The sequence below is a fragment of the Schistocerca nitens genome, chromosome 5 (genome assembly GCF_023898315.1).
Source record: "Schistocerca nitens isolate TAMUIC-IGC-003100 chromosome 5, iqSchNite1.1, whole genome shotgun sequence".
Lineage (NCBI taxonomy): Eukaryota > Metazoa > Arthropoda > Insecta > Orthoptera > Acrididae > Schistocerca > Schistocerca nitens.
Genome location: NC_064618.1, coordinates 429988469 through 430014592, shown reverse-complemented (window position 1 = coordinate 430014592; position 26124 = coordinate 429988469). Strand labels below are relative to the sequence as shown.

Below are 26124 nucleotides of genomic sequence, written 5' to 3'. Positions count from 1 at the left end.
TCTTTGTGTACCCATTGTTTTATTCGCTTGAATTTCTTTATTGCCCACTTTAATTGCTCATACTAGGGCCTCAGATTCGGAGATTTATGGACGCTCATTGGATTTTACAATTTTGGCTTCGAAATTTACACAATAAAACGTCAAATATTTAGCCAGATATATAGATGTGCTACAGCTTGAAATAAATGTGGGACGCAAAAGGTCAGTTTCGTGACGTTACAAGTTGATTAATTTGGGTTTTTTAACCTTCACGTGAAGTCGAAATGTACAAAGATCAGCAAAGCTTTAATCCGAGGCGGATTACTCAACTATGGCTTCTTAATGTGGTTTCCAACAATTCTTTTCCTCGGAAGACAAATTCCTGTTTCCCCGAAGAATGTAGAGTTGGTAGCAATTTGTCATTCATTCGATTCCATAGCATGACAGAGAATGTTTTCTAAATGGATTTTCACAAGCTGTGTTATGTTTTTACCCAGGTCAGACTGTGCTATGCTTAAAATTCACCTCAGTCTATAACGAAGGGCGTTAAGTAAGTGATACAACACATTTTTCTCGGCCAATTTCGTTTGAAAAAATTCGACGTTTGTTGTGGGACATTGTGAAATATTCCCACTTCAACCCGTATAGTTTCATGAAGTTCCGATTGGTGGTGGCGCTACACGCAGCCTTCAAAATGGCATCTGTGACTGGGATACGTTTCGAGCAGACAGCTGTCATAGGGTTACTTTTGGTGGAAACCAGAGTATCGCAGATATTGATATGCTCTTACAGAATGTTTGAGAATACCTGACAGTGAAACAAAGCAAAACGAATTGTTGGACTTGGCGTCTGTCAATACTGCAACAAGGTCGCACAAGCCTGTTCGATCTTTCGCTTGCTGGCCGGGCACACACAGCAGTGACTCCTGCAATGTTGGAACGTGCATGCACTTTCAATAGACGTGATCGACTGATTACAATGAAATACATCGCTGCACAATTGGACGTCTCTGTTAGTAGTGCTGGGTTCGTCGCCGCCTAATAGAAGACCATAAAGAGAAACGAATTACCATCTGTGGAATTGCTTGCGCGTTACGAGTCTGTTCGTAACAATCTTTTGTCGAATATCGCCATAGATGATGGAACATTGATTCATCACTTCGAACCGTAGATAAAACGGGAATCTATAGAGTGGCGCCATTCCACATCTTCTTCGAAGAAAATGTCTAAACCATAACCTCGGCTAGAAAAGTCATGGCTATTGTCTTCTGCCACTCTGAACGTGTTATTTTGTTTGTTATCCCCCTTCAGGTTGCAACAATCAACTCTGAGGTATAATGTACCACCTTCAGGACAATGAACAGCTGCAGCTTGTACGCCGTCACAAATATGCGAATGAACTCCCACTTCGCAATGAAGACGCGAGACCTCGCAGATGTCGGACCACCCGAGAGGAGCCAACAAAGCTTAATTGGGCTGTTCTTCCTCATCCAACCTACATCCCAGATCCAGAATCTCCCGACTTCCACCCGTTTGGCCCAATAAAAGATGCACTCCGCGGGAAGCAGTACGTGTATGATGAGATTATTGATGCAGCAAGACATAGGCTCCGAAGCCGACTAAGTAGGGTGGTATCATGCGTCCATAGAAACCTTCCCAGCAGGCCGGCCGGGGTGTCCGAGTGGTTCTAGGCGCTACAGTCTTGAACCGCGCGACCGCTACGGTCGCAGGTTCGAATCCTGCCTCGGGCATGGATGTGTGTGATGTCCTTAGGTTAGTAAGATTTAAGTTGTTCTAAGTTATAGGGGACTGATGACCTCAGCAGTTAAGTTCCATAGTGCTCAGAGCCATTTGAACCGTTTGAACCTCCCAGCAGGATGGCGGAAAACTGTCTTACTGAATGGAAATTACGTTGAGAAATAGGGTTTTGTTTTGAAAAGAATGGGGAGTAATATGATGTACTGGGGTACATGATGAACTAACGTTCTTTAAGAAAATATGTTGCATTGCTTATGAACGCCCCTCGTACTATCTACGAAACCATAAAATTGACCTGAGTTAGGCAATCTGGTTTAAAAATCGATAATTACTTTTAATAGACGGGACAGTAGCTGATAAAGTTCCACTCTGAAATTTTATTAAATCGCATGCTATAGTGAGTTAATTTCGTATGAAGCTCGTTACTGGGTGGAAAATTGTTTTTGCTTATGCTACAATTTGAGGATCACTTCTGTCATACTCAGAAGAACAACTGCAGTTGTACAGTAAGTTTAGTTGCGAGCAGATAGGAGCGTGAATAGTATTCTGCCACACGTTTTCAACTCGGGAAAGAAGCCAGGATTAAAACATGTACAGTAAACAATAACTGATTGTGTAGTACGTATTTATCTGTGGCATTTGCACTAACAGAACTCCTTGCTCCCTGACTCTACACGTATTGTGGAAGGAAAATAATAGGTCAATTTTTAAATATAATTTAGAAATTTTGCTAACAGTACGAAATTCTGTGATCATAATTCTGATAAACTACACAATCTTAATATATCTCACAATCTTGGTACATCTCACGTCTCAGTGAAATACACGATGCAGGCTAAGTGACTTCCAAACTGTTTAAGCAGTACCGAAACAATCTTCGTTATAGGATTTGTACACCCTCGTAAATTATTGCCAATTTTTTTCTACTTTATTAAATTTAATGAAACTACTGTTTTTTAAAATTGCATAGCTTTAATTCACCTCAACACCGAAAACTATCAGCTTTAAAAGCAACTGTTATGGAGACTTACACGTGGGTTAATGGAAACATTATTTTTCTATTACCTTTGAAAAAAATACTTGGTTTAATCATACTCACTTTAATCATCGTTTAACTTAATCTGATTGACTACTAAATTGCTTTCCATTGTCCTGTGAAAAATACGTTTTAGTGATTAAACACTATTCACCCACTTCATTTTCGAGATAAGTGTCAAAACATTTCGACGTAGAAACACAATCACTTTGCGTTAGTAAGAATTTTTTTTAAAGAGTGTGCTTTAGTCACAAATATTTCCGGAACCAATGTGCCAAAGACTACAGAAACTAATATGAATCTTGGTGGAATAATGTAAATAAAATAATTCGGCGCTCTGATCTTCACGTTAAGTGTAGTACTAGAGGTAATGTCAAGACTCAAGAATAAATTCCAAAATATGCTCACATTCTAAATACTGTAAAACAATGTCACCCATAAAGAAATCCAGCAGAACAAGTTTTATAGAACCACGATAGTAAGTCATGAAAAAGTGAACATGTGTGTCAATGCATCTGCGGACTTCCCACTATTGCCAGCATCATCAGCGATCAGAAATCAACTGGATTTGTACGCGTACTTAATGAACGCGACAGTCCCACCTTACCTCTCGTTTATACATATTCAACGTTTCAGAGGAAAAGTTACTTGGTTTGTACGTTTTTCCACTTCGTCCACAGATAACGACACCTTCTCTTCCGTTTTCGTGGTATCATTCGGGAAAGTTGGTAAAGTTAATATACATTGTAAAATAGTTCCTCTTCGACTTCAAAATATGCAAATGACGGATCTGGACGACGCCTCCGATAATTGAATGGAAATTAACTACCTTACGACCGTTCTCTAGACAGGGCCTCATCCGGCGTTACATTCCTCTGTTTCATAATCGTAGTTTTAGAGAGTTCTAGTCCCTTCGTCAATGTTTTTCTCATATTATCGGCATTTACAGCACCATTTTCGGATTTAATCCAGTAGTCTGTAAACACAAGTTAAAGATTCCTACGCTTCTGTGAGTTCCAGATATCTACAAATTATCGTTCTGAATTAGTCATGCGTGTATACCACACTGTGAATTAATATTTGTTGCGGAATTTTGAAGAAGAGGGAGGGTGCTCTGCTATCCTGTTTCGCAGTAATACATCTTTCGTTCAATGTGGATGTAACAGATTGTATGTTCAGCTTTACTGCGTTTCCATTTAAAAGAATATGTTATGTCTAATGCAACTGGGCTCTCTGACTGATATCATTTCACTGGATAATATAGCTATATTCATTTCAAGTCTGCAAGTACAACAGCAGTAATAGGAAAATACTCGAAGAAAACTGTTATCCTGCCGATATGAAAGTAATTACTTCACTTGAACATAGCTCCAAAGCACCAAAACATTTTCTGTCTTCTCTCAAAAGTGACTATAAACACTCTAATGAGATTCACCTAAAATCTGCGTTGGTACTTTGCTATTTATACTCTCCCTTATAAAAACACTTGACGGTTCAGAAAAACTATATAATTAAATTCAAATGTGAGAGCAATGGCATTTAACTCACGGGTGCCGGGAGGATGTTCAAAGCTTTTATGGTACAAAGGCCGCCAGGAAAATAGTTGAGCGACGCAATATAAATGTAAAATAAAACCAGTTCATGGGCTACAATAATGAAAAGAAATGCAGCGACGGTGAAAAAGAGATTGTTCGTTCTAATATTACCAAGAGACGTGGGCGACAGCCTATCGTAGTTCCGGCGACGTACGTTAGGAAAAGATAATGAGATATAACTTTGCAGCCCTACGACCTATAAATTAAGAATTTGGGCTGATATGAAACTTCCTGGCGGATTAAAACTGTGTGCCCGACCGCCAGTACCACTTGAAGTACAGCTGTGAGTACCGGTCGTGAGTCGTGCTTCGGTAGCTCAGTGGTAGAGCACTTGCCCGCGAAAGGCAAAGGTCCCGAGTTCGAGTCTCGGTCGGGCACACAGTTTTAATCTGCAGGAAGTTTCATATCAGCGCACACTCCGCTGCAGAGTGAAAATCTCATTCTGGAATTTGGGCTAATTATTGTGGCACACCTAAATACTACACTGGTGTGCAAAGCCTAAAGACGAAAGTGACATAGGCATGACGTGTCACTGCCCAGTTATATAACTCGATAAAACGTGGACCACACAAAGAGAGAGCTCTTACAGCTTGTACAGAAGGTAACTGAAAGAAATACACAATGAGGCGAACAGAAATGAAACTTATATTGGAAGACAATAACTGCACTGAAATCACTATGACTTGTGATGAATACCTTGACAATACGTGGGCGTGCCATCACCACGGACGGCACTGCACGCTCTAGAATGTGCTCCCACGCTGTCCAAAAGGTTGGTAAGGAGACCCTGTGATAAGGTGATCCGTTGCGCCACCAGCGTGGTCGACAACTGCTGGATGGTCACTGGTGCATCTGGACGTGCTACAATGCCTTTCCCCAACGGGTTGTCCAGTCCACTCGCCATTATTGTCTCGTTTTAAGATTTCTTCCACCCTCGCAGTTCGATGCGATCGCGCGTTGTCATCCACAAAAATGAAGGCAGGGTCGAAAGCACCCCTGAAAAGACACACACGGGGAAGGTGTGCAGTGGCGCAATGACGTTGAGTGGTGAGTGTAATGTCTGGAAAAATTTGGATGCCAGTGCGCCTGTGCAGCATTATGATTCTCCACACCATTACTTGGCCCACGAAAAGGATCACGTTCGACAAAGCTCGGCGTACCCTCATTTATCGAGAAGTGGGACCGTGTGAAGTACACAGGAACATGTCCCACCTTTCGTAATGCCCAGTGGAGCAAAATAGATCGTTGTGACTTGAGCGTAATTATTTTCTTTGAGTAAAAGCGTCATTTAGTCTCATTGCTTAAATATTACAGGTAGCTTCTTTACTATTCCGTACCATCTGTTTCTATGTTTGTTCTAGATTGCATCGAGCTATTTTACTTTTTTCCTTAAGTTTGGCATACTAGGCTATAATCCTACCGTCACAAAAGCCAGTTCCAATAACGAGCGTTTGAATTGTGTGCATCATCCTAGTTAGTGAAACATCCACTTGCAAGAAACCACACGTCTATGCAAGAATTCCTCAGTCGGATTATACCGCAAGACCGTGCTGGTACATGCGCACGCCATGGCTACCCCCAAATGACGACTGTTCGTAACGTCTAAGTCGAGCGGCCTCAAACTGCAAAGAGAGAATCTCAAAGATAAATATACGAGTATATAATAGTCCACGAACGTCCACATTAGATGCTGTGCCGCTAAAGGTATAAGGACCTGTTGAATAATCATCTGATACACAACTTCCTTCACCTACGCTACACTTGGTCTTCGTTAATTTCCAACAACAATGACCAAGTTCGAAGAAAGCAAGGAAATTTCGTGCTTTACGACCATATAATATTAATCCTTATATCAGTTGCTTAAAAGGAACTAATCTGAACGTATTTGTATCAAAATGTCATATTTTGTTAACACTACTCATAGGAAGCCAGAGCTGACTTGAAGATATTTCGACACATTCGCACCCACACTGTTACACACTCTTCTGTGATTTTTCTGTCCGAGTTTCTGACGACTATTAATGTTCCATGTCCTTCTTACTCAATTTTTTGAGGTTTTGAGGTCTGACGACACAAATCACGTATGGTACAATGTATTGAATAGACCTGTTATGCCTGTGATACAATTAATTTAATTTATTTTTGCTAGTTCACTGTCTTTCAGTTAGTAAGATGTGGCTATACAGTTCAGCGATTTTTATGCAAATGTATTTATCCCTGTGAATTTACTTCACTTACTGCAACTATTGTCACAAATTCCGCTACCATATTCAAAACAACCGTTCCCCAAATGTTGCCTATGATGGAGAGCAAACTGATAATGGCCAAACAAATAAACACAATGCAAAGCACAGCTGTCATGAGAGAAATATGGAAAATAGAGAAAGCACTAGAGATGAATATAGTATGCATCCAAAAACGTGGTAACTTTGTGGGATCACCTCCATAAGCCCCAGAAGTAGCAACATGTTATTGCTATTTTGATAAAAAATGATATTACTGTTATGAACATAAGGAGCACGTAGTAACAATAGTAACAATGGCTAAAGGTATCAACTATGTGCTAACAAGTAACTATACTCAGTTTATTCGTGAAAAAAACCCCGAATTCACTCACATTTAGAATAGCTGCTGCTGTTGGCACTGGCCCTACAAGATGACACGTCTACAAGCTAACGCCAAATGTGTTCCGCAGCATAGCAGGAATAGAAGTCAACTGGGGACCAAACTAGAAGATTTGACACAAGATCCATGGTTGCAGTTACTGAAAAGAAAACTAGCCCTACATATGCACAGCACGCTACAGAAAAATTGTACGTTACTCTGGTCGATAACACTGCAGTTCGACGCGTCTTTATGTGACGAGTATTAGATCGGGTCACTACGAAGGGTCATAACATGATCCACATTCGACCTTAAAAAACCGATGGTGTTACAACACTACCAAAATTGTGCCAAGTGTGTTTACAATTCCAAAAAGCCGACTGAGAGCGTCTGAGGAACGAAATTATGCTACAAGATCAAGCGGTAGATTTAAGTATTGACACTGCAGCGCGGGACTTAACAAGAGGCCAATCATAAAACACAGAAAAGGCTAATTCCAACTTGTTAAGCTACAGCTCAGTGCCTCATATATATCAAAGTCACTTCATTCTGAGATTTTAAAACAGTTTTTGGTAATTATGTGTACTTACGAGTTTTCTCAGTAATTAATCTCTATGAAACTGTAATATGATGCTTGAAGAACAATAAATTAATAAGAAATAATCATGTCAAGGATTTGAAGTAAGCACGCTGCCAATATCAGGGAAATTTATACTGTAATGAGCCCAATGAATATATTTTAAAGTGACAATAACGTCGTTGTCGCGAGCGAGTGGTCGCGGCAGAGGAGGCGAAGATAATTGCTGTCGTCTGTGGTGGGATACGGACGTCGAAGTGTCGGCGCGCTAATGCCTAATGGAGATTGTACTGGTGGTTATAATACGCGGCAAGGAAAGTATATAACTGAGCGAGGACGTGTGTGGGCAGAGCACATGGTTATAAGATTTGGTAATCAGGGAAGATTACTGCATGACCGAGAGTTACTGAAGCTGCTCGCTAACTAAGAAGATGCTACTACCAATAATGGAGACCATTAAAAAGATTACTTCGTGCCACGAGCAGCTAGTCACAAAGTAAAAGATAGCCAGTTATTTTTCAGTTTTGTACAAGGCTTCCCAGCGTAGTTTTAAATTTTTTAAACATTATAGTGTTGAATAATCAAAGGATAAATTTAGCGAGTGGAACTCATTCACACGAGTCATTACCCATCAGCAAGGTAGCACATTCCACCAAAACTTCCGTGGGAGTCACAAGTGAAAGAAGTAATTACAAGAAGGTACTTCCAATAATTTTACAGTTAACTTTTATCCAAAAAATTATTGTAATCTGAGGCAGTAGTAATGACAGTTCTTCATACGGTATAGAACTAGTGCTACAGACTATCAGTCAATCGAAAACTTATTTAAAAGCAATTTATATTTCAGTGACAAGAGCATGTTGTTACTATTGCAGTCAAAGTAATTTAATAATTATGTGTTGCGTTTTACAAAAAATTTCATGTGTTTACATCCTCATAACGTTGGTACTGCTAGATAGCTGCTGCTAAAAATGAAACCATTTATGACTCTAATTTTAGACGTAACCAGGAAGGAATAGTAATTAGTTTTGATCATGTTTTTATAAATTTTCAAACATATAGTATTACCGTGAGTTACGTAAGTAAGTACTATTTCCGTAAAGTACTGCTGTTCATTAACTGTTGTTGGTGCTCGTAACTATAATAATATGACTTTATTCCCAAATATTATCATTTTATTATTCACTCTCAGTTCCTAAATCAGTCATTATGAAAACGTTGCTTTTGTTCGGTTTTGAGCAGGCTACCGTGATTATTCTGCAATCTAAATTGATTCAACCATTTAATTATCCAAAAATTTGCTGGCTGCAGTGAATCACTAACTTATTATTGTCTTCTATTTCGATCGTTGTTGTACGTAATAGAACCCAGTGCTGTAACAAGCACAATTCTTCTGAATTGATGCCTCTTTCCCATTAATTGCAGAACATTAGCTAGACGTGACCCAAAATCTTTTATACAACGGAGACTACAGGTACTTTTTAAACCATGTCTTAAAATCTCAACAAACCATACCAAGGACTGAAGAACTGACGTCGCTTAAACGCAAGCTTAATACTAAAAGAAAGGTTCATCAAAGAGCGTTGGACCGATGACCTCGCAGTTTGGTCTCTTCCCACAAAACAACAACAAAGAACGATGGAATGAAAGGAAAAGCGGTTGTAAATTTATGGGTAAGTTAGGAAAGTGCCCAAAGATAAAATACGTAGAATGCACATAAAGAAATGGGAAACGTTTGTCACGAAAAATTTGGATATGAATTCGTAGGCAGTGCCTTTCAAAATAACAGAAGAAACTCTGTTGTCACTGGTAATCTCAAGGAGTTGGTACAGAACTCTGCCGAATTTCTAAGCATTCTGTTACCAAAGGACGATGAAGAAGTTGAAAGCCAACAACAGTGGTTACTTAAGAGGCCGATTAACGGGCCGGGCAATGTGTCACCAGTAGTAGTAGGGGATAAAGAGTTCTAAGAATTTATAGCAGTTTGCTCACCATAACATTCTGTATCTGAGGAATTTGCAATATATTTCTAATAGTTTTAATACACTGTACAGTACTTAAATGTGAAGAATCTGAAATATTTACAAATGCTGGCAAAATACAACCTCATATCTCATAGCAACAGTTGAAGAAAAAAATACTGAAAGCCGTAACTTTATTATTTTATTTGCTTCCCAGTTACGGTGCCTCATTGGCACTATCGTCAGCCTAGATAAGCCACCTGAGGCATTATATGGATCAATAATTTCAACTGTCTGACGTAGATTTCCAAAATATCTCTATAGAGGTGGAGTCTCCGCACATACAGAGTAGTTCTACAGATCTACGGAGACCAGTTGAAGTTATCGATTCATATAACAGCGCAGACGTTTAGATGATATATCTTTTGGATAGGGGCCTGAAGATGGTGCCAATGAGGTAACGAAAGTGGTAACCAAATAAAATAGTAAAGTTACGGCTGTCAGTATTCATGTTCTTCAAGGTATGACTTAGCAAGTACGAAGACAAGCGGTAGAAACTCTCAGTGGGTAGGCGGGTATTACCTTGCTGAAATATAAGTCCAGGATGGCTTGCCATGAAAAGCAATAAAGCGGGGCGCGAGGGTGTCGCTGAAGACAACCAAAGTGGTTCTGCTAGGAAATTAAATGGCACCCTAGACTGCCACATCTGCTCGTCGGGCCTTATTGCAGTGGACAGTGAGGTTTCTAATCCACTGCGACTGGGACCTCTCCAGACACGCCTCCGCCGGTCATCGGGGGTCAGTTTGAAGCGGGACGCATCACTGAAGACAATTCTACTTCATTTATGTATTTTTGCAGGTGGAAATATTCAGCCCTAAATAAGTGTTAAAATTCTTGTAGAAATTTCACCTGACATTTATTTTGCACATTTCGCAACTAATTTTGTTCATTGACCATTATGAAGCTTAGTTGGCATAAACGGCGGGAAAGTTATACTTTAATTTAAACAAAAGTAATTTGCTCTTTTAAGCCCACCATAATACGTAAAAATATTTCTGACTATAATACTTGTGTACGATAATTTTCGTCAAGAAACAAGTCCACATCGATAGCTAGTGGCGCACATTGTGTTAATCAGGTATAACTTCCATACCGTTTATGCCACCTACGTTTGATAATGATCATTGACCGAAACTAATAGCGAATTGTGCATAATAAATGACAGCCGAAGGTTTCCCCATGAATTTTAACGATTCCATTTAAGTCAGTGAGGCTCCAGGGCAGGCCGGAGTGGCCGAGCGGTTCTAGGCGCTACAGTCTGGAAACGCGCGACCGCTACGGTAGCAGGTTCGAATCCTGCCTCGGGTATGGATGTGTTTGATGTCCTTAGGTTAGCTAGGTTTAAGTAGTTCTAAGTTACAGGGGACTGACGACCTCACCAGTTAAGTCCCATAGTGCTCAGAGCCATTTGAACCATTTTTTTGAGGCTCCAGGCCGAAGACGTGTCTAGAGTCCCCACAGAGAGCGGTGGGGTTCCAACCTGACTGTCGACAGCCATACGGCCCGACAACCAGAACTGATGGTCAGGGATGCAATTTCTTTTCATATCAGGACGACTTTGGTTGTCATCTGTGACACACTTATAACACAGCGGTATGTTAACGACGTCCTACGGTGTCTTCGTGCTTGCCAAACCATACCTTGGCACGTATTGTCGCCTGCTCTCTCGTCGAGCGAGAATATTCGGAGCATTATAGGCAGGATCCCCCAACGATATCGGGGTTTGGATGATCCAACGCAACTGTTGGACAGAATCTGATACGATATCCCTCAGGAGGACATACAACAGCTTTTTCAATCAATGCCAAGACGAATAACTGTTTGCATAAGTACGAGAGGTGGATATATGCGTTATTAACTTGCTTACTATTTGAAATGCTCTCTCTTGAGTAAATCATCCAGTTTTTCTGAAACTGTAAAAGTTTGTTTTTGTGTACATATACGTCACGTCTACCGATTTACGTTCTTTTTTCGTCTTGGAGTGTGTATTTATTTGAGACTGGTAAATTACTGCAAAAATTGGAAAGTAGAATGGAGCACTCAAGTGTATTACAAGAAGACATCGCGAAGGAGAGTTCACAGGCATCCTTGTGTGGGTCTATTTTTGGAACATAGAGCGCCCTCTTGGGCTGCTGGAAAGAAGTCAGCAAGTTAGTGGAGATGCGCTATATGCAGACGAGCTGCTGGTTATTGTCTCAGAAGATTGCAGACCATAGATGAAAAATAAATGTAATGAAACTTCAGCTACAGTGCAGAGATGACACTTGGACGACATTTTGTAGTGGTAGTAAGTAAAACAACATTCAGGAAAGGTAGATTGTCTTTCTATCCATCCAAGTAACAGCACGTGTGTCGGTATCTCGGTCAGCATCTAAATGAAAGACAGACTCCTAATTACCACCTAAAGGCAGTGTCCGACTGAGCAAAAGGAATTATGAACGAGATTGCTAGTATCGCTATTGTCCAGTGCATAATACCGTCTGACGTAGTGGGAAAGTATAATGAAGCTATCTTGACAGCTGTAGTTAAGTTCGGAGCCAGTGTCTGGGCACACAAACGGAGGTAGGGAGAATGTTGAAAATCCTCGGAAGAATGCAGAGGGGAATACTTTTACAACACACTAGTGTACTAAAGGCAACTCAAATGGAGCCCCTATTAGAAATCCTGGAACTGTATCCCATAGTGTTTGAGATCCAAAGGAGGGGCGCCATTAATTGGCGACCAGGAGGAAACAAAATAAAAATGTGGGTAATAAGTGGTGACTTGATGAACAGTAGAAATGCAGTACCGAGGTGAGTGAACAAAGAATGGCAAACAAATTTGTACAAGTGTATTACTGGCAATAGGACACAGCAGAATGAACAACTTAGTTCTCAATAAAGGTCTTGTCCACTTCATCTCGAGGATGGATCCTACTGCTCCTTTTGAATGCTTGAAGTGTGGAGAAGATGACAGCTAAGCGTGTTGTGACACTGGAACCCTGAAGCATGTCACTCTTCATTGTAGGACAGATAATGGTAACGTTAGAGATGTGTCGTCCGAGTAATGTCGACGTAGTAAATACTGAAACCCTGAGAGACATGCTGTAGCATGTATTCATTTGCAAAACTAACTGTGGGCGTACATCACTCCTAGGACGCCACTTAATATTCCTAGGACGGCGATGTGCGACTGCGGCAGAGAATTCGAATGCTTGATCCAGCAAGAACGTGACACATCCAGCGCTGACACTATGTAGATCTCGTAGTAAAAGGGCCATAAGACGTAAAGCGAAATATACTGTCTGGGTCGTCTCAGGCATGGACTCGTGATAGTCGAGGACATATGCCGAAGGTTTACTCCAGGTATTCTGTCTCCGAAGTCTAAGGAAATAGAAACCAGTGCCACAAAAGGAAGAATCTCGAGGCGAAGTGGCAGTGAAGCGGAGAGCTACGAGGAAAGAAGATATGTTCACATTCTCTTCTGATAGACTCGCAGTTGAATGAAACAGCACAACATGCACTAATAGAGATCTGGTTCATATCACCCTGCTAGAGGCTGATATTTAGTGAGAGGTGTAGTAACATCTCTATCCTTCTTCACGCCCCCCAAGTACGGGGGTGATATAAATGTATACTGACACACTAACATATTGCAATTAGAAACGCAGCTACATTATAATCTAACATAGCAGGATAATACTGCTATTACGTTGAGCAGAATACATGCGCAATCAGTTTACTAACATAAGTAAAACGACTTTCTGTGGTACATAGGCAACAAGTCCAAATTCAGAGCCAGGAGATAAATAAAAATAAATAAAAACATTTAATTCCAGACTTTTGTCTTACAAACTCTTCCAATTTATCGCATAGCTCGCAGGTTACTTTTCTCATTTTCTTAACATCTCTTTATATTTTAGTTTCACAGTTAAATATTTTTACGTATTTAACTGCCACTTTATTACGGAAATATCAATTGCGTATACTTGTTGGTAAGTGGTAAGTCCAGTATACTTTTAAGTAAATGGAGTCTAAGATCGCGATATCAGTGCAGTATCAAACGATTCAAAAGCACCCACTACTGCTAAGGATATTTAGCACATTCCATGAAAGTATCCCTACAATATTCCAAATGAAGTCTATCGCTGACAATCGCGCTGTTAATTATAACAATTTTATCTGAAGTTTCACAGCTGTCTGGAATTCTTAAAAACCCTTCTGGCGAGAGCACGGTTTTAAGTCTTTAATAACGTGGCAGGGGTTTTGTCGGCTTCTTTCGCCGTAACTGCAGAGCGTGTAAATCTGGAATCACATTGCATAGAAGTGAAGACGATGCAATGCTGATAACTGAATGGCCAAAGCGTTCCATTAACAGAATAAGGGGTTAGATTAGTGCATCTTATGCAATGAAAGATGGAGCAGTTCACGCTCCGTGTGAAACAGAGCTTCCATTAAAAGAAATCATTCAAAGGTGCACGTTCCGTGCCGTAGCTCAAGAATTAGCTATGGAAGCAAATGCTATATTTCCTGATTTCATGACAACCATTCGATGAAAGAAACGAAAGACAAAATATTTACAGCACGTTGAGGGTTATTTCGAAAATGAATCCAAGAAATCACACAGCAATGCATGGCTAATATATGATAAAAACGTGAACATTTAAGTCCACTCTTCCTTCTAACGCGCGTTCACTCTATTATACCAACATATTCTGTAAAAGTTTTCGGATCTGGTAAATGTTGAATCGAGAGCTCTGTACAGTGGGTACAGCGTGCAAATATTCTACCAGGTTAATTTAAAACTGAACCTAACTCCTCGCTTCTGACTATCATTCCAGGTAGGCACTTGTTTGAAATAGACCTCACAAATGTCAACAAACGCTGTAGCCGAGTACTCATGAGAATAATAGTGTCGCTGTCTGTGTCCCAGAAAAATTAGATACGGCTATTAACGATCTATGTACTTGGAAATATTATTTCATGGTGATTCTGTTGATTACTGTGAGATGTCGCTTCTGGTTACCTATAGAAAGTTCCGAGTTTTGCTAGGGAATAGTTTCTCTAGCTGCAGTGCAAAGCATTAAATCTTCATTGAGAGCACAGAAGAAATAAAACTGTGGTATTCCAATGTAATGCATGAAGAAAAAGCTTGGAATATATAGACGGATAACTGGGGAAACGGATGTGAACTGGAGTAGACCTGTTATACTGAGCACAAACGGAAATTCTGGGAGAGTGCGGCTCGTCTTCTAAGAAGACACCACAAAGAGAGTGAGAGTACTGTGCGATCTATTTTCCAGAACCGCCATACTGTGTGGGAGTTTCGAAGAACTGATTAGAGGGAAGACGTCGGAAGGGCTCAGAGTTAGCTGCTGGCGTTTTATCTCGTCGACTCAGACGTTTCTATGATGTTGCGGAGAAGCTTAGGGATCTCAAATGGGCTCCATTTTAGGGAAAACTTCCACACAAAGAAGTCTGTAATGCACAGTGTTGCCGCCAGAGATGGCTCTAGTAATCCTCCCTGGAACTGTAACTTGAGCTATTGATGAATATTTAACTTTACCTTATCCATGTTGTTTTGAACTGCTTGAGGGCAGAGACTGTGTTATAAATTTAAGAAATTAACATGTTGCAAATACTACAGCGTTAACAATCGGTACAAAACCTCACCGGCACACCCAGCAAATAATCCTCACCTCATTTCAGATTAATGTTCCGGATGATCAAATAGTCAGTATAAATTTGAAAACTGAATAAATCACGGAATAATGTAGATAGAGAGGTAGAAATTGACACACATGCTTCGATTGACATGGGGATTTATTAGAACCAAAAAATTACAAGCGTTCAAAAAATAATCAGAATAGCAATAATTAGTATAACAAAGTAAGAAAAAGCAAAGATGAAGTTCTTTACAGCAAATGCTCAATATGTCCACCATCATTTCTCAACAACAGCTGTAGTCGAGGAATAATGTTGTGAACAGCACTGTAAAGCAAATTATGTTGAGGCATTGGCGTCGGATATTGTGTTTCAGCATCCCTAGAGATGTCGGTCGATCACGATACACTGGCGACTTCAGGGAATCCCAAAGCCAATAATCGCACTGACTGAGGTCTGGGGACCTGGGAGGCCAAGAATGACGAAAGTGGCGGCTGAGCACACGATCATCACCAAACGACGCGCGCAAGAGATCTTTCACGCTTCTAGCAATATGGGGTGTCTTTTTTTTCTAAAAAATTCCATGTCATTCCAAGCATGTGTGTCAATTTTTACCTCTCTATGTACATTATTCCGTGGTTTATTAAGTTTTCAAATTTATACTGACTTTTTGATCACCCGGCACATGCATCTGATGATGGCAGAGTGTTGCCGAAACGTAACATTATACTAAATATTAGCGACTGAAGCAGTACAAATTCTTTCATGAACTGATGAACATCTCTTTCACCAAGGAAACTAAAGCTGCCGTGTACGTGTGTCTGCCGTGCAGCTACGACGTGCGCGGCAAGCTGCAGCTGCCGTCGCTGCACTGGCAGGAGCGGCGCGTGCTGGGCGACCGCGCCAGCTTCGACGCGCCCAGCCCTGTGGCGACGCCCTGGGCCTCCGGCGTCGCGGCGCTCACCATCCGTGACGTGCAGCGCCGCGACGACGCCCTCTACCGCTGCCGCGTCGACTTCCGGCGCTCGCCCTCCAGGAACTTCCGCGTTCAGCTCGCCATCATCGGTGAGTACATGCCTCGTCCAGCTGCGGCCTTCGTTGCTGCTATTCATGTGCTTTGCCTCAAAGTCCTTACACGTCGATTAAATTTCATTTATTTATTCGACCCTTAGCCACTACCCGCCATTTACCCAGCGTTTATATTATATACTATCTGAGTACCCGGCCTTACACGGGTATGAAAATATTCCAATCTCCTCTTTCACCTCTCTCTGTCCATCTCTTCCTACCCCTTCTCTCATTTCATCTTCCCAATCAACCCATTCTCCATTTCCTCCTGCCCCTCTCTCCGTCCATCTCCTCCCACCCACTCTCTGTCCATCTGCTCCTACCTGCTCTGTCTGCCCGTCTGCTTATTCTCCCCTCTGTCAATCCTTCCCCTCCCCCATTTCCTCCTCCCCCTTCTGTGTGTACATCCTCTTCTTCCCCCTCTCCCTGTCCATCTTCTCATCCCCGTTATTCTGCTCCCTTTTCCTTCCTCAGCCCATCTCCCCCTCTCCCTCTCTGTTCATCTACTTTTCCCTTTCTCTGTCATTTCCTCTACCTCTCTCTCTCTGGTCACTCCTGCTTCCACCACTTTCTCAAATCGAGTGAGGAAAGCGCAGTGGTTAGCACACTAGACTCGCTAGACTCGCATTTGGCAGGACAGCATTTCAAACCCGCGTCCGGTCATCCTGATTTAGTTACCCCGTGATTTCCCTCAATCGCTTAAGGCAAATGTCGGGGTGGTTTCTTCGAAAGGGCACTGCCATTCCTCCATCCTCCTTAATCTCATGCTCCGTCTCTAATGACCTCGTTGTCTATTCTTCCTCTTCCTCATCCTCCTTCTCCTTCTCTTCCCCCCCTGTCTCTCTCTTACTTCCCCAATATCTCTCCGCCATTTCCTCTTTCCTTTCTATGTCCATCCCTTCCACTCCCCTCTCTCTGATCGTTTCCTCCTCCCCTCGCTCTGTCCATCTCCTCATTCCACTTCTCTCTCCAGGTTATCATCCTCACACAATAGGACGCTAGTGGTTCTTAACCTCACACTATTTCTTTCCACTTCGTAAGTACTATGTGTACCAGATTTGGTTAAAATCGTTCCATATGTTTGGGATGAGCATCTACTCTTGGCTTTGGCCGCGTGCTCATATGTCAAATATATTGCAAGTATGTTTCACTTATCTCACACGTATTTGTTCACGTATTTCACCTGTATCTTGTATTTTTTTTATGGAAGCTTTGTTTCATACGGAGTGTGAGTAGCCCGTCTTTCACCGCAAAAGATGCATTAATTTACCCTCTTATTCTCTTAATCGAACGCTTTGGCCATTTAATTATGAGCGTTGCTTCGTCGTCACTTCGTCTTCCAATTGCACTTTCACTCAGCTCAGTGTTCATAACAACGTATCTCCTGAACTGTATGTCCTCCAGTTATATAATTTTGGTGGTACATCCAGCAATACATGTGCGTACTGTCTGCGAAATCGGTTCTAGGCGCTTCAGTCTGGAACCGCGCGACCGCTACGGTCGCTGGTTCGAATCTTGCCTTGAGCATGGATGTGTGTGATGTCCTTAGGTTAGTTAGGTTTAAGTAGTTCTAGGGGAATGATGACCTCAGATGTTATGTTCCATAGTGCTCAGAGCCATTTGAACCATTTGTCTGCGAAATGTTTTGTGAGTGGAGGTAGTGCGTAGTAAACAAGTAACTTTGCACGCCTCTCAGTATTTTGTAAAATGATAAGAGTATATTTTGTAGGTACATTCAGTGACATATGTGGATGCTGTTGCAAAAAAATGAAGCTGTCAGAGGTAAGTAACCCTGATCCTGAAATGTCCGAATCGGAAGTTACAAGCGAAAATCTTTCTCATGTGACTGAGAGTGGACCTCTTGCAATGCAAGCTCTTTGCTTTCCGCATTTTGAGAGGATGTAGTACGCACAAAAGCAAGAAGAAACTGTCTAGTAATCATGGGCTCCAAACTATATATGTCAAGAGCTGTGAGCACTTGTTCACTAGAAGAGAAAGGTTTCATGGTGCTCACAACTTTAGAGCCCACGTTTACTAGACTTTTTGCTTTTTTTGCTTGTGTGCTCTCTAAATATGGAAAGCAAAGAGTGTGCAGTAGAATAGGTCCAGTTACAGAGATATCAGAACAATATTCGCTTCTAACTTTCGTCTTGGTCGTTTCTGGAACAGGATCCCTTACCTCAAACTGAAGCATATACCCTTCTCCATCATATCTGAAAGTATGTCACATTATCACGAAAACACCCTGTATATTGATTAAAAGAATATGAAAACTAGAGATGAATCATACGTACAGTATGAAAATTATTATTACGTCTGTTAAAAGGTTCCCTTCTCCCCCTGAGGGAGGAATTAGTGGATAGCTGCAGCAAACCAGTCAGAAGACTGATTACAAAAAAAAAGCGAAAGAAAAATCGAACGCTGACTGCCTACTTCGTATGCTAAATGTCAGCATTAATTTCTCGACAGCTGTCATTCAATCTTAGGCTGTTTACATCTCGACAAGTAGCCGGCAGTTCTTTTATGAAAAAATTTATGCTTTTAAGGTAACGAAAACAAAACTTATAGAGGATATCTGTAAGGAGATATATCATTTCCTCTATATTTGTTATTAAAATATTCCGTTTACGAACTCACAACTCTATCCGTAGCAGACTGATTGTGATTAGCCTCTCTTCAAGTGGAGGTTCTTACAGGCCATGACAGAATTTTACATCGAGGTGCAGATAGACTACTCCGTGTCTATTGGAACCTTCACCCGTGTCGACTAGTAAACACATTAGTGCATTGGCAATTAGAAGCAGACAGTGCTCCCTGCCGCCGTTGGATAAGCAGCTGCAGCAGCAAGTCGTATACTCCTAGCTCACTCATTTCTTACATAGTTTAATTCTTAATTTCTTTGAGTGTTTTTGGTACTTGCATTGTTTGATACATAAATTTCGGGCGTATTATAGTATTTGAGAGTTGTAGCATCGCGTTTTAGTACCTGAATAGTGTAAATTCGCGTAGTCGTTTGTCTTTTGTTTTTGTTTTGAACGGCCAGTGTCGGTTGGTCACAGTCAGTGTGCTCCCTGCCGCCGTTGGATAAGCAGCTGCAGCAGCAAGTCGTATACTCCTAGCTCACTCATTTCTTCATAGTTTAATTCTTAATTTCTTTGAGTGTTTTTGGTACTTGCATAGTTTGATACATAAATTTCGGGCGTACTATAGTATTTGCGAGTTGTAGCGTCGCGTTTTAGTACCTGAATAGTGTAAAATCGCGTAGTCTCCTTCCGCTGCCGAGCAGTGTGTCAGCAGTGCGTTAGTAGCAGCATTACTGCATTTACTAGGCAATCTTGTATTTTAATAACCGTTTAAATTTTGTCGATTTGTTGCGCTCTCTGTAGATTAGTTCAGACGTTCTTTGCAAAACAGTTTTTAGCATGGATAGGGACTGCAACTGCTGTGTTCGGATGCAGGCTGAGTTGGCATCCCTTCGCTCCCAGCTTCAGGCAGTGTTGACTTCGGTCACACAGCTTGAGGCTGTTGCCAATGGGCATCACTGTGGGGGTCCGGATGTGGGTTTGTCGGGGACGGCCAGCTCGTCCCACGCATCCCCCGATCGGACTAAGACTGTGGTTGCCCGGGATACTGCCCGCATTGAGGCTGATCCCTCACCTGTGGTAGAGTGGGAGGTAGTCTCAAGGTGTGGCAGGGGGCGAAAGACATTCCGGAGGGCTGAACGGAAGGCCTCTCCAGTTTGTCTGACGAACCGGTTTCAGGTTCTGTCTCAGGCTGATACTGATCTTCGGCCTGACATGGCTGCTTGTCCTGTTCCAGAAGTTGCCCCTCAGTCTGCAAGATCCGGGCGGTCGCAGAGGGTGGGCTTACTGGTAGTTGGCAGCTTCAACGTCAGGCGCGTAATGGGGCCCCTTAGAGAAATGGCAGCAAGAGAGGGGAAGAAAACCAATGTGCACTCCGTGTGCATACCGGGGGGAGTCATTCCAGATGTGGAAAGGGTCCTTCCGGATGCCATGAAGGGTACAGGGTGCACCCATCTGCAGGTGGTCGCTCATGTCGGCACCAATGATGTGTGTCGCTATGGATCGGAGGAAATCCTCTCTGGCTTCCGACGGCTATCTGATTTGGTGAAGACTGCCAGTCTCGCTAGCGGGATGAAAGCAGAGCTCACCATCTGCAGCATCGTCGACAGGACTGACTGCGGACCTTTGGTACAGAGCCGAGTGGAGGGTCTGAATCAGAGGCTGAGACGGTTCTGCGACCATGTGGGCTGCAGATTCCTCGACTTGCGCCATAGGGTGGTGGGGTTTCGGGTTCCGCTGGATAGGTCAGGAGTCCACTACACGCAGCAAGCGGCTACACGGGTAGCAGGGGTTGTGTGGCGTGGACTGGGCGGTTTTTTAGGTTAGATGGCCTCGGGCAAGTACAGAAAGGGCAACAGCCTCAAAGGGTGCGGAGCAAAGTCAGGACATGCGGGGACCAAGCAGCAATCGGTATTGTAATTGTAAACTGTCGAAGCTGCGTTGGTAAAGTACCGGAACTTCAAGCGCTGATAGAAAGCACCGAAGCTGAAATCGTTATAGGTACAGAGAGCTGGCTTAAGCCAGAGATAAATTCTGCCGAAATTTTTACAGAGGTACAGACGGTGTTTAGGAAGGATAGATTGCATGCAACCGGTGGTGGAGTGTTTGTCGCTGTTAGTAGTAGTTTATCCTGTAGTGAAGTAGAAGTGGATAGTTCCTGTGAATTATTATGGGTGGAGGTTACACTCAACAACCGAGCTGGGTTAATAAATGGCTCCTTTTACCGACCTCCCGACTCAGCAGCGTTAGTAGCAGAACAACTGAGAGAAAATTTGGAATACATTTCGCATAAATTTCCTCAGCATGTTATAGTCTTAGGTGGAGATTTCAATTTACCAGGTATAGACTGGGACACTCAGATGTTTAGGACGGGTGGTAGGGACAGAGCATCGAGTGACATTATACTCAGTGCACTATCCGAAAATTACCTCGAGCAATTAAACAGAGAACCGACTCGTGGAGATAACATCTTGGACCTACTGATAACAAACAGACCCGAACTTTTCGACTCTGTAAGTGCAGAACAGGGAATCAGTGATCATAAGGCCGTTGTAGCATCCCTGAATGTGGAAGTTAATAGGAATATAAAAAAAGGGAGGAAGGTTTATCTGTTTAGCACGAGTAACAGAAGGCAGATTTCAGACCACCTAACAGATCAAAACGAAAATTTCTGTTCCGACACTGACAATGTTGAGTGTTTATGGAAAAAGTTCAAGGCAGTCGTAAAATGCGTTTTTGACAGGTACGTGCCGAGTAAAACTGTGAGGGACGGGAAAAACCCACCGTGGTACAACAACAAAGTTAGGAAACTACTGCGAAAGCAAAGAGAGCTTCACTCCAAGTTTAAACGCAGCCAAAACCTCTCAGACAAACAGAAGCTAAGCGATGTCAAAGTTAGCGTAAGGAGGGCTATGCGAGAAGCGTTCAGTGAATTCGAAAGTAAAATTCTATGTACAGACTTGACAGAAAATCCTAGGAAGTTCTGGTCTTACGTTAAATCAGTAAGTGGCTCGAAACAGCATATCCAGACACTCCGGGATGATGATGGCATTGAAACAGAGGATGACACGCGTAAAGCTGAAATACTAAACACCTTTTTCCAAAGCTGTTTTACAGAGGAAGACCGCACTGCAGTTCCTTCTCTAAATCCTCGCACAAACGAAAAAATGGCTGACATCGAAATAAGTGTCCAAGGAATAGAAAAGCAACTGGAATCACTCAACAGAGGAAAGTCCACTGGACCTGACGGGATACCAATTCGATTCTACACAGAATACGCGAAAGAACTTGCCCCCCTTCTAACAGCCGTGTACCGCAAGTCTCTAGAGGAACGGAGGGTTCCAAATGATTGGAAAAGAGCGCAGGTAGTCCCAGTCTTCAAGAAGGGTCGTCGAGCAGATGCGCAAAACTATAGACCTATATCTCTGACGTCGATCTGTTGTAGAATTTTAGAACATGTTTTTTGCTCGAGTATCATGTCGTTTTTGGAAACCCAGAATCTACTATGTAGGAATCAACATGGATTCCGGAAACAGCGATCGTGTGAGACCCAACTCGCGTTATTTGTTCATGAGACCCAGAAAATATTAGATACATGCTCCCAGGTAGATGCTATTTTTCTTGACTTCCGGAAGGCGTTCGATACAGTTCCGCACTGTCGCTTGATAAACAAAGTAAGAGCCTACGGAATATCAGACCAGTTGTGTGGCTGGATTGGAGATTTTTTAGCAAACAGAACACAGCATGTTGTTATCAATGGAGAGACGTCTACAGACGTTAAGGTAACCTCTGGCGTGCCACAGGGGAGTGTTATGGGACCATTGCTTTTCACAATATATATAAATGACCTAGTAGATAGTGTCGGAAGTTCCATGCGGCTTTTCGCGGATGATGCTGTAGTATACAGAGAAGTTGCAGCATTAGAAAATTGTAGCGAAATGCAGGAAGATCTGCAGCGGATAGGCACTTGGTGCAGGGAGCGGCAACTGTCCCTTAACATAGACAAATGTAATGTATTGCGAATACATAGAAAGAAGGATCCTTTATTGTATGATTATATGATAGCGGAACAAACACTGGTAGCAGTTACTTCTGTAAAATATCTGGGAGTATGCGTGCGGAACGATTTGAAGTGGAATGATCATATAAAATTAATTGTTGGTAAGGCGGGTACCAGGTTGAGATTCATTGGGAGAGTGCTTAGAAAATGTAGTCCAGCAACAAAGGAGGTGGCTTACAAAACACTCGTTCGACCTATACTTGAGTATTGCTCATCAGTGTGGGATCCGTACCTGATCGGGTTGACGGAGGAGATAGAGAAGATCCAAAGAAGAGCGGCGCGTTTCGTCACAGGGTTATTTGGTAACCGTGATAGCGTTACGGAGATGTTTAATAAACTCAAGTGGCAGACTCTGCAAGAGAGGCGCTCTGCATCGCGGTGTAGCTTGCTCGCCAGGTTTCGAGAGGGTGCGTTTCTGGATGAGGTATCGAGTATATTGCTTCCCCCTACTTATACCTCCCGAGGAGATCACGAATGTAAAATTAGAGAGATTAGAGCGCGCACGGAGGCTTTCAGACAGTCATTCTTCCCGCGAACCATACGCGACTGGAACAGGAAAGGGAGGTAATGACAGTGGCACGTAAAGTGCCCTCCGTCACACACCGTTGGGTGGCTTGCGGAGTATGAATGTAGATGTAGAATGTAGATGTAGACATGGGGCTTACATTGTATATGACAGGAGTAGGCACTTAACACTCAGTTAGTCGTTGATCCTACCCCCCTTGTATGAAATCAAGTTACGAATGAAAGTAGTCTTGGACACAATAAGACAAATTTCATTATTTCTCCTTCACACAGAAAAGCGAACAGGAAAACCTAAATGACAACAATTGTTGCAACTGACTGTAGCAGTGGTTATAATGGGAGTATTAAGCACACAAGAAGTTAAGAGGTGAAGGATCGTACATCTCCCCAGAAGCAGTTGGTACGCTCTTACAGTCCCTTCATTATGTGAAATTGTGATACTGGAGACAGGGGTACGCACTACATGAACAAAATAGATATCTTTCGATTCAAATTTTTTTGTTTTTATAACATTTTTTACATCTTTACCTAGTGATTGTAACACTTTGTTTGGTTTCACCTGTGTCATTACTCCTCCTTTGCTCATTCACCCCTAGAAGTTCACCATGTGTAGATGACAGAGATATAGAGATACATGGATTTCAGATTCTCCCATTCTGCAAGTGGAAAATTCGTTTAATACACCTCAAAGAAAATACACATGAAACATATAATATGCTTATTTATTTCTTCGACGTTCAGTGCTGAATGGAACCCAATGATCTTCATTTTGCATTTCATAAGGCAATACAGGGAGAACACGTATTTCCTACAATATCAAATTTTATTTTCATTGTACAATAGCAAAATTTCAAGTTCATTTAATTCCCTTCTTCAACCTCAATCGCACCATAAAAATGTAATCTGGAAAGCAGGATGGCAAAGTTCTTCATATCAGTACTTTTCACTTACTTGCTAAGGCTCGTCAGGTATCTTTAACCGCACCAATTTTCAAATTACTTCTGTAATACATTTTGTAATCAACTACAGCGTATATTTTTACCCTAAACTTGGTAGGATTTGAAAGAATATATCGCACATAGCTGGGTTACAGTTTACGTTAGTTCTGTTTCACTATTTTCATGTCATTTAATACAGCTGGTTATAAAACTTTTAAAGCAACCTCTGACTGCCAGAACGTGATTAGTTTTGTTTGTTAAAGACCTTATTCTTCTGTCATTAGACTTAAACGAAGAGATGTAAACTAGTTTTAGTTCCATATCTGGACGAAGCATTTCAGTTCGGAAGCCGTCGTATTCCATATTTATTCGAGATTCATTCACCTTGCTTTCTACAATCCACGTACGTCAAATAATGCTACAAAGTCCTTTCTCTCAGTGAAAGCAGTCTGCCTGATTTGTTTGCGACACCAAACATCGTATATTTTATTCATTTTTTTCACTACACTTTCCCACATAGCAGCGGTGTAAGTCAATTTTGTTCGATTCTTTATTTTTGATGAGGTGTAGGGTAATTTTATTCACAGTCAAGATTTTATGATTTTTCTGTCCTCCTTACACAGAACTTTATAAAATTGTAGACTCTCATGGTCTTGATGAGACCACGAAATGCATTTCTCGTTACTCTGTTCATATCGGAATTCTCCTCCCTGTCCTCGATCATCGTAGAAACACCTGTGTGACATTCTTCGCATTCACGGCTATCAACGTCTCCCTCTGTAAGGTAGTCATTCAATAAGAGTTCCAGAAGTTTCTGGATATCCTGTTCTCTGCCCAGTTAACATATTTTTGTCCGTATCATTCTTTAGCAACGAAAAAATTCGTCAATATTTATACTGACGAATATATGTAATAAATTTCAGGAAAGACTAACGTCCAGAGATCTGGAGAAGTAGTTTAATAAAAATAGTTGCCAGCGTGTCTTTGATACACAGAAGCTTCTGACAATATTTGGGTATTGTTAAAGAAGGTGAAAAGCTGAAATACTTGTAAAATTAAGTTATAATCTGTAGTTGGAAGAACATTTAATTTACACAGAGGTAATTGCACAGTTGGTCTCTCATAGATGAAATTTGGCCCTGACACGCGTAATAATGCACAACTCATGACATCGACAATACTGAGAAACGTGCTCCTGGAATACACGAAGATAGACAGGTGGGGTCTATTTCCAGAGTTACCTAGCATTCCAACAAAATAAATGTATTTGTACCTGAGTACACAAAGCGACTAAAGGTGTTTTAAAGAGCGTGCCCATCTGTGCAGTCTTAATGTGGTGTGTTACAGTATGATAACGATGAGCTTCGATTGAACAGTGCCAACAGAGATTTCCAGTCAGAAAAGGAATCTTACTCTATAAATGGATGTACAAAATTAGGAAAGTGCACATAAAACAAACCCAGTCTTCTTGTCAATTTTTAAGTTCCTGACTTGAGCTGAATTCAATGTTTAATAGAAGTAAATGTTTAATAGAAGGAAACAATAAGATGGCTCATCTCAGTTTTTCTCTTTGCCACTACTATAATTTGATGCCTGCATAGCAAACACTAGACTACTAGCATTTGATGCAAGAGGTGTGTGTGTGGTGGGGGGGGGGGGGGGGGGGGAGCAATTTAAATTTTAAATTTTAAGTTTACAGTAGAAATATTTTTCCAATCAGAAACAATTTGAAATGGATAC

At 41.7% G+C, this 26124-nt stretch overlaps 1 protein-coding gene across 1 annotated transcript in view; it reads left to right on the top strand.

Moving 5' to 3' along the window:
* The window catches only part of LOC126260507 (nephrin-like), an 871736-nt gene that overhangs the window by 511303 nt on the left and 334309 nt on the right, over nt 1–26124 (top strand). Inside the window, exon 3 of the mRNA XM_049957838.1 lies at nt 16044–16276. Coding sequence (XP_049813795.1) covers nt 16044–16276 — 233 coding nt within the window. The remainder of the gene's footprint in view (nt 1–16043; nt 16277–26124) is intronic.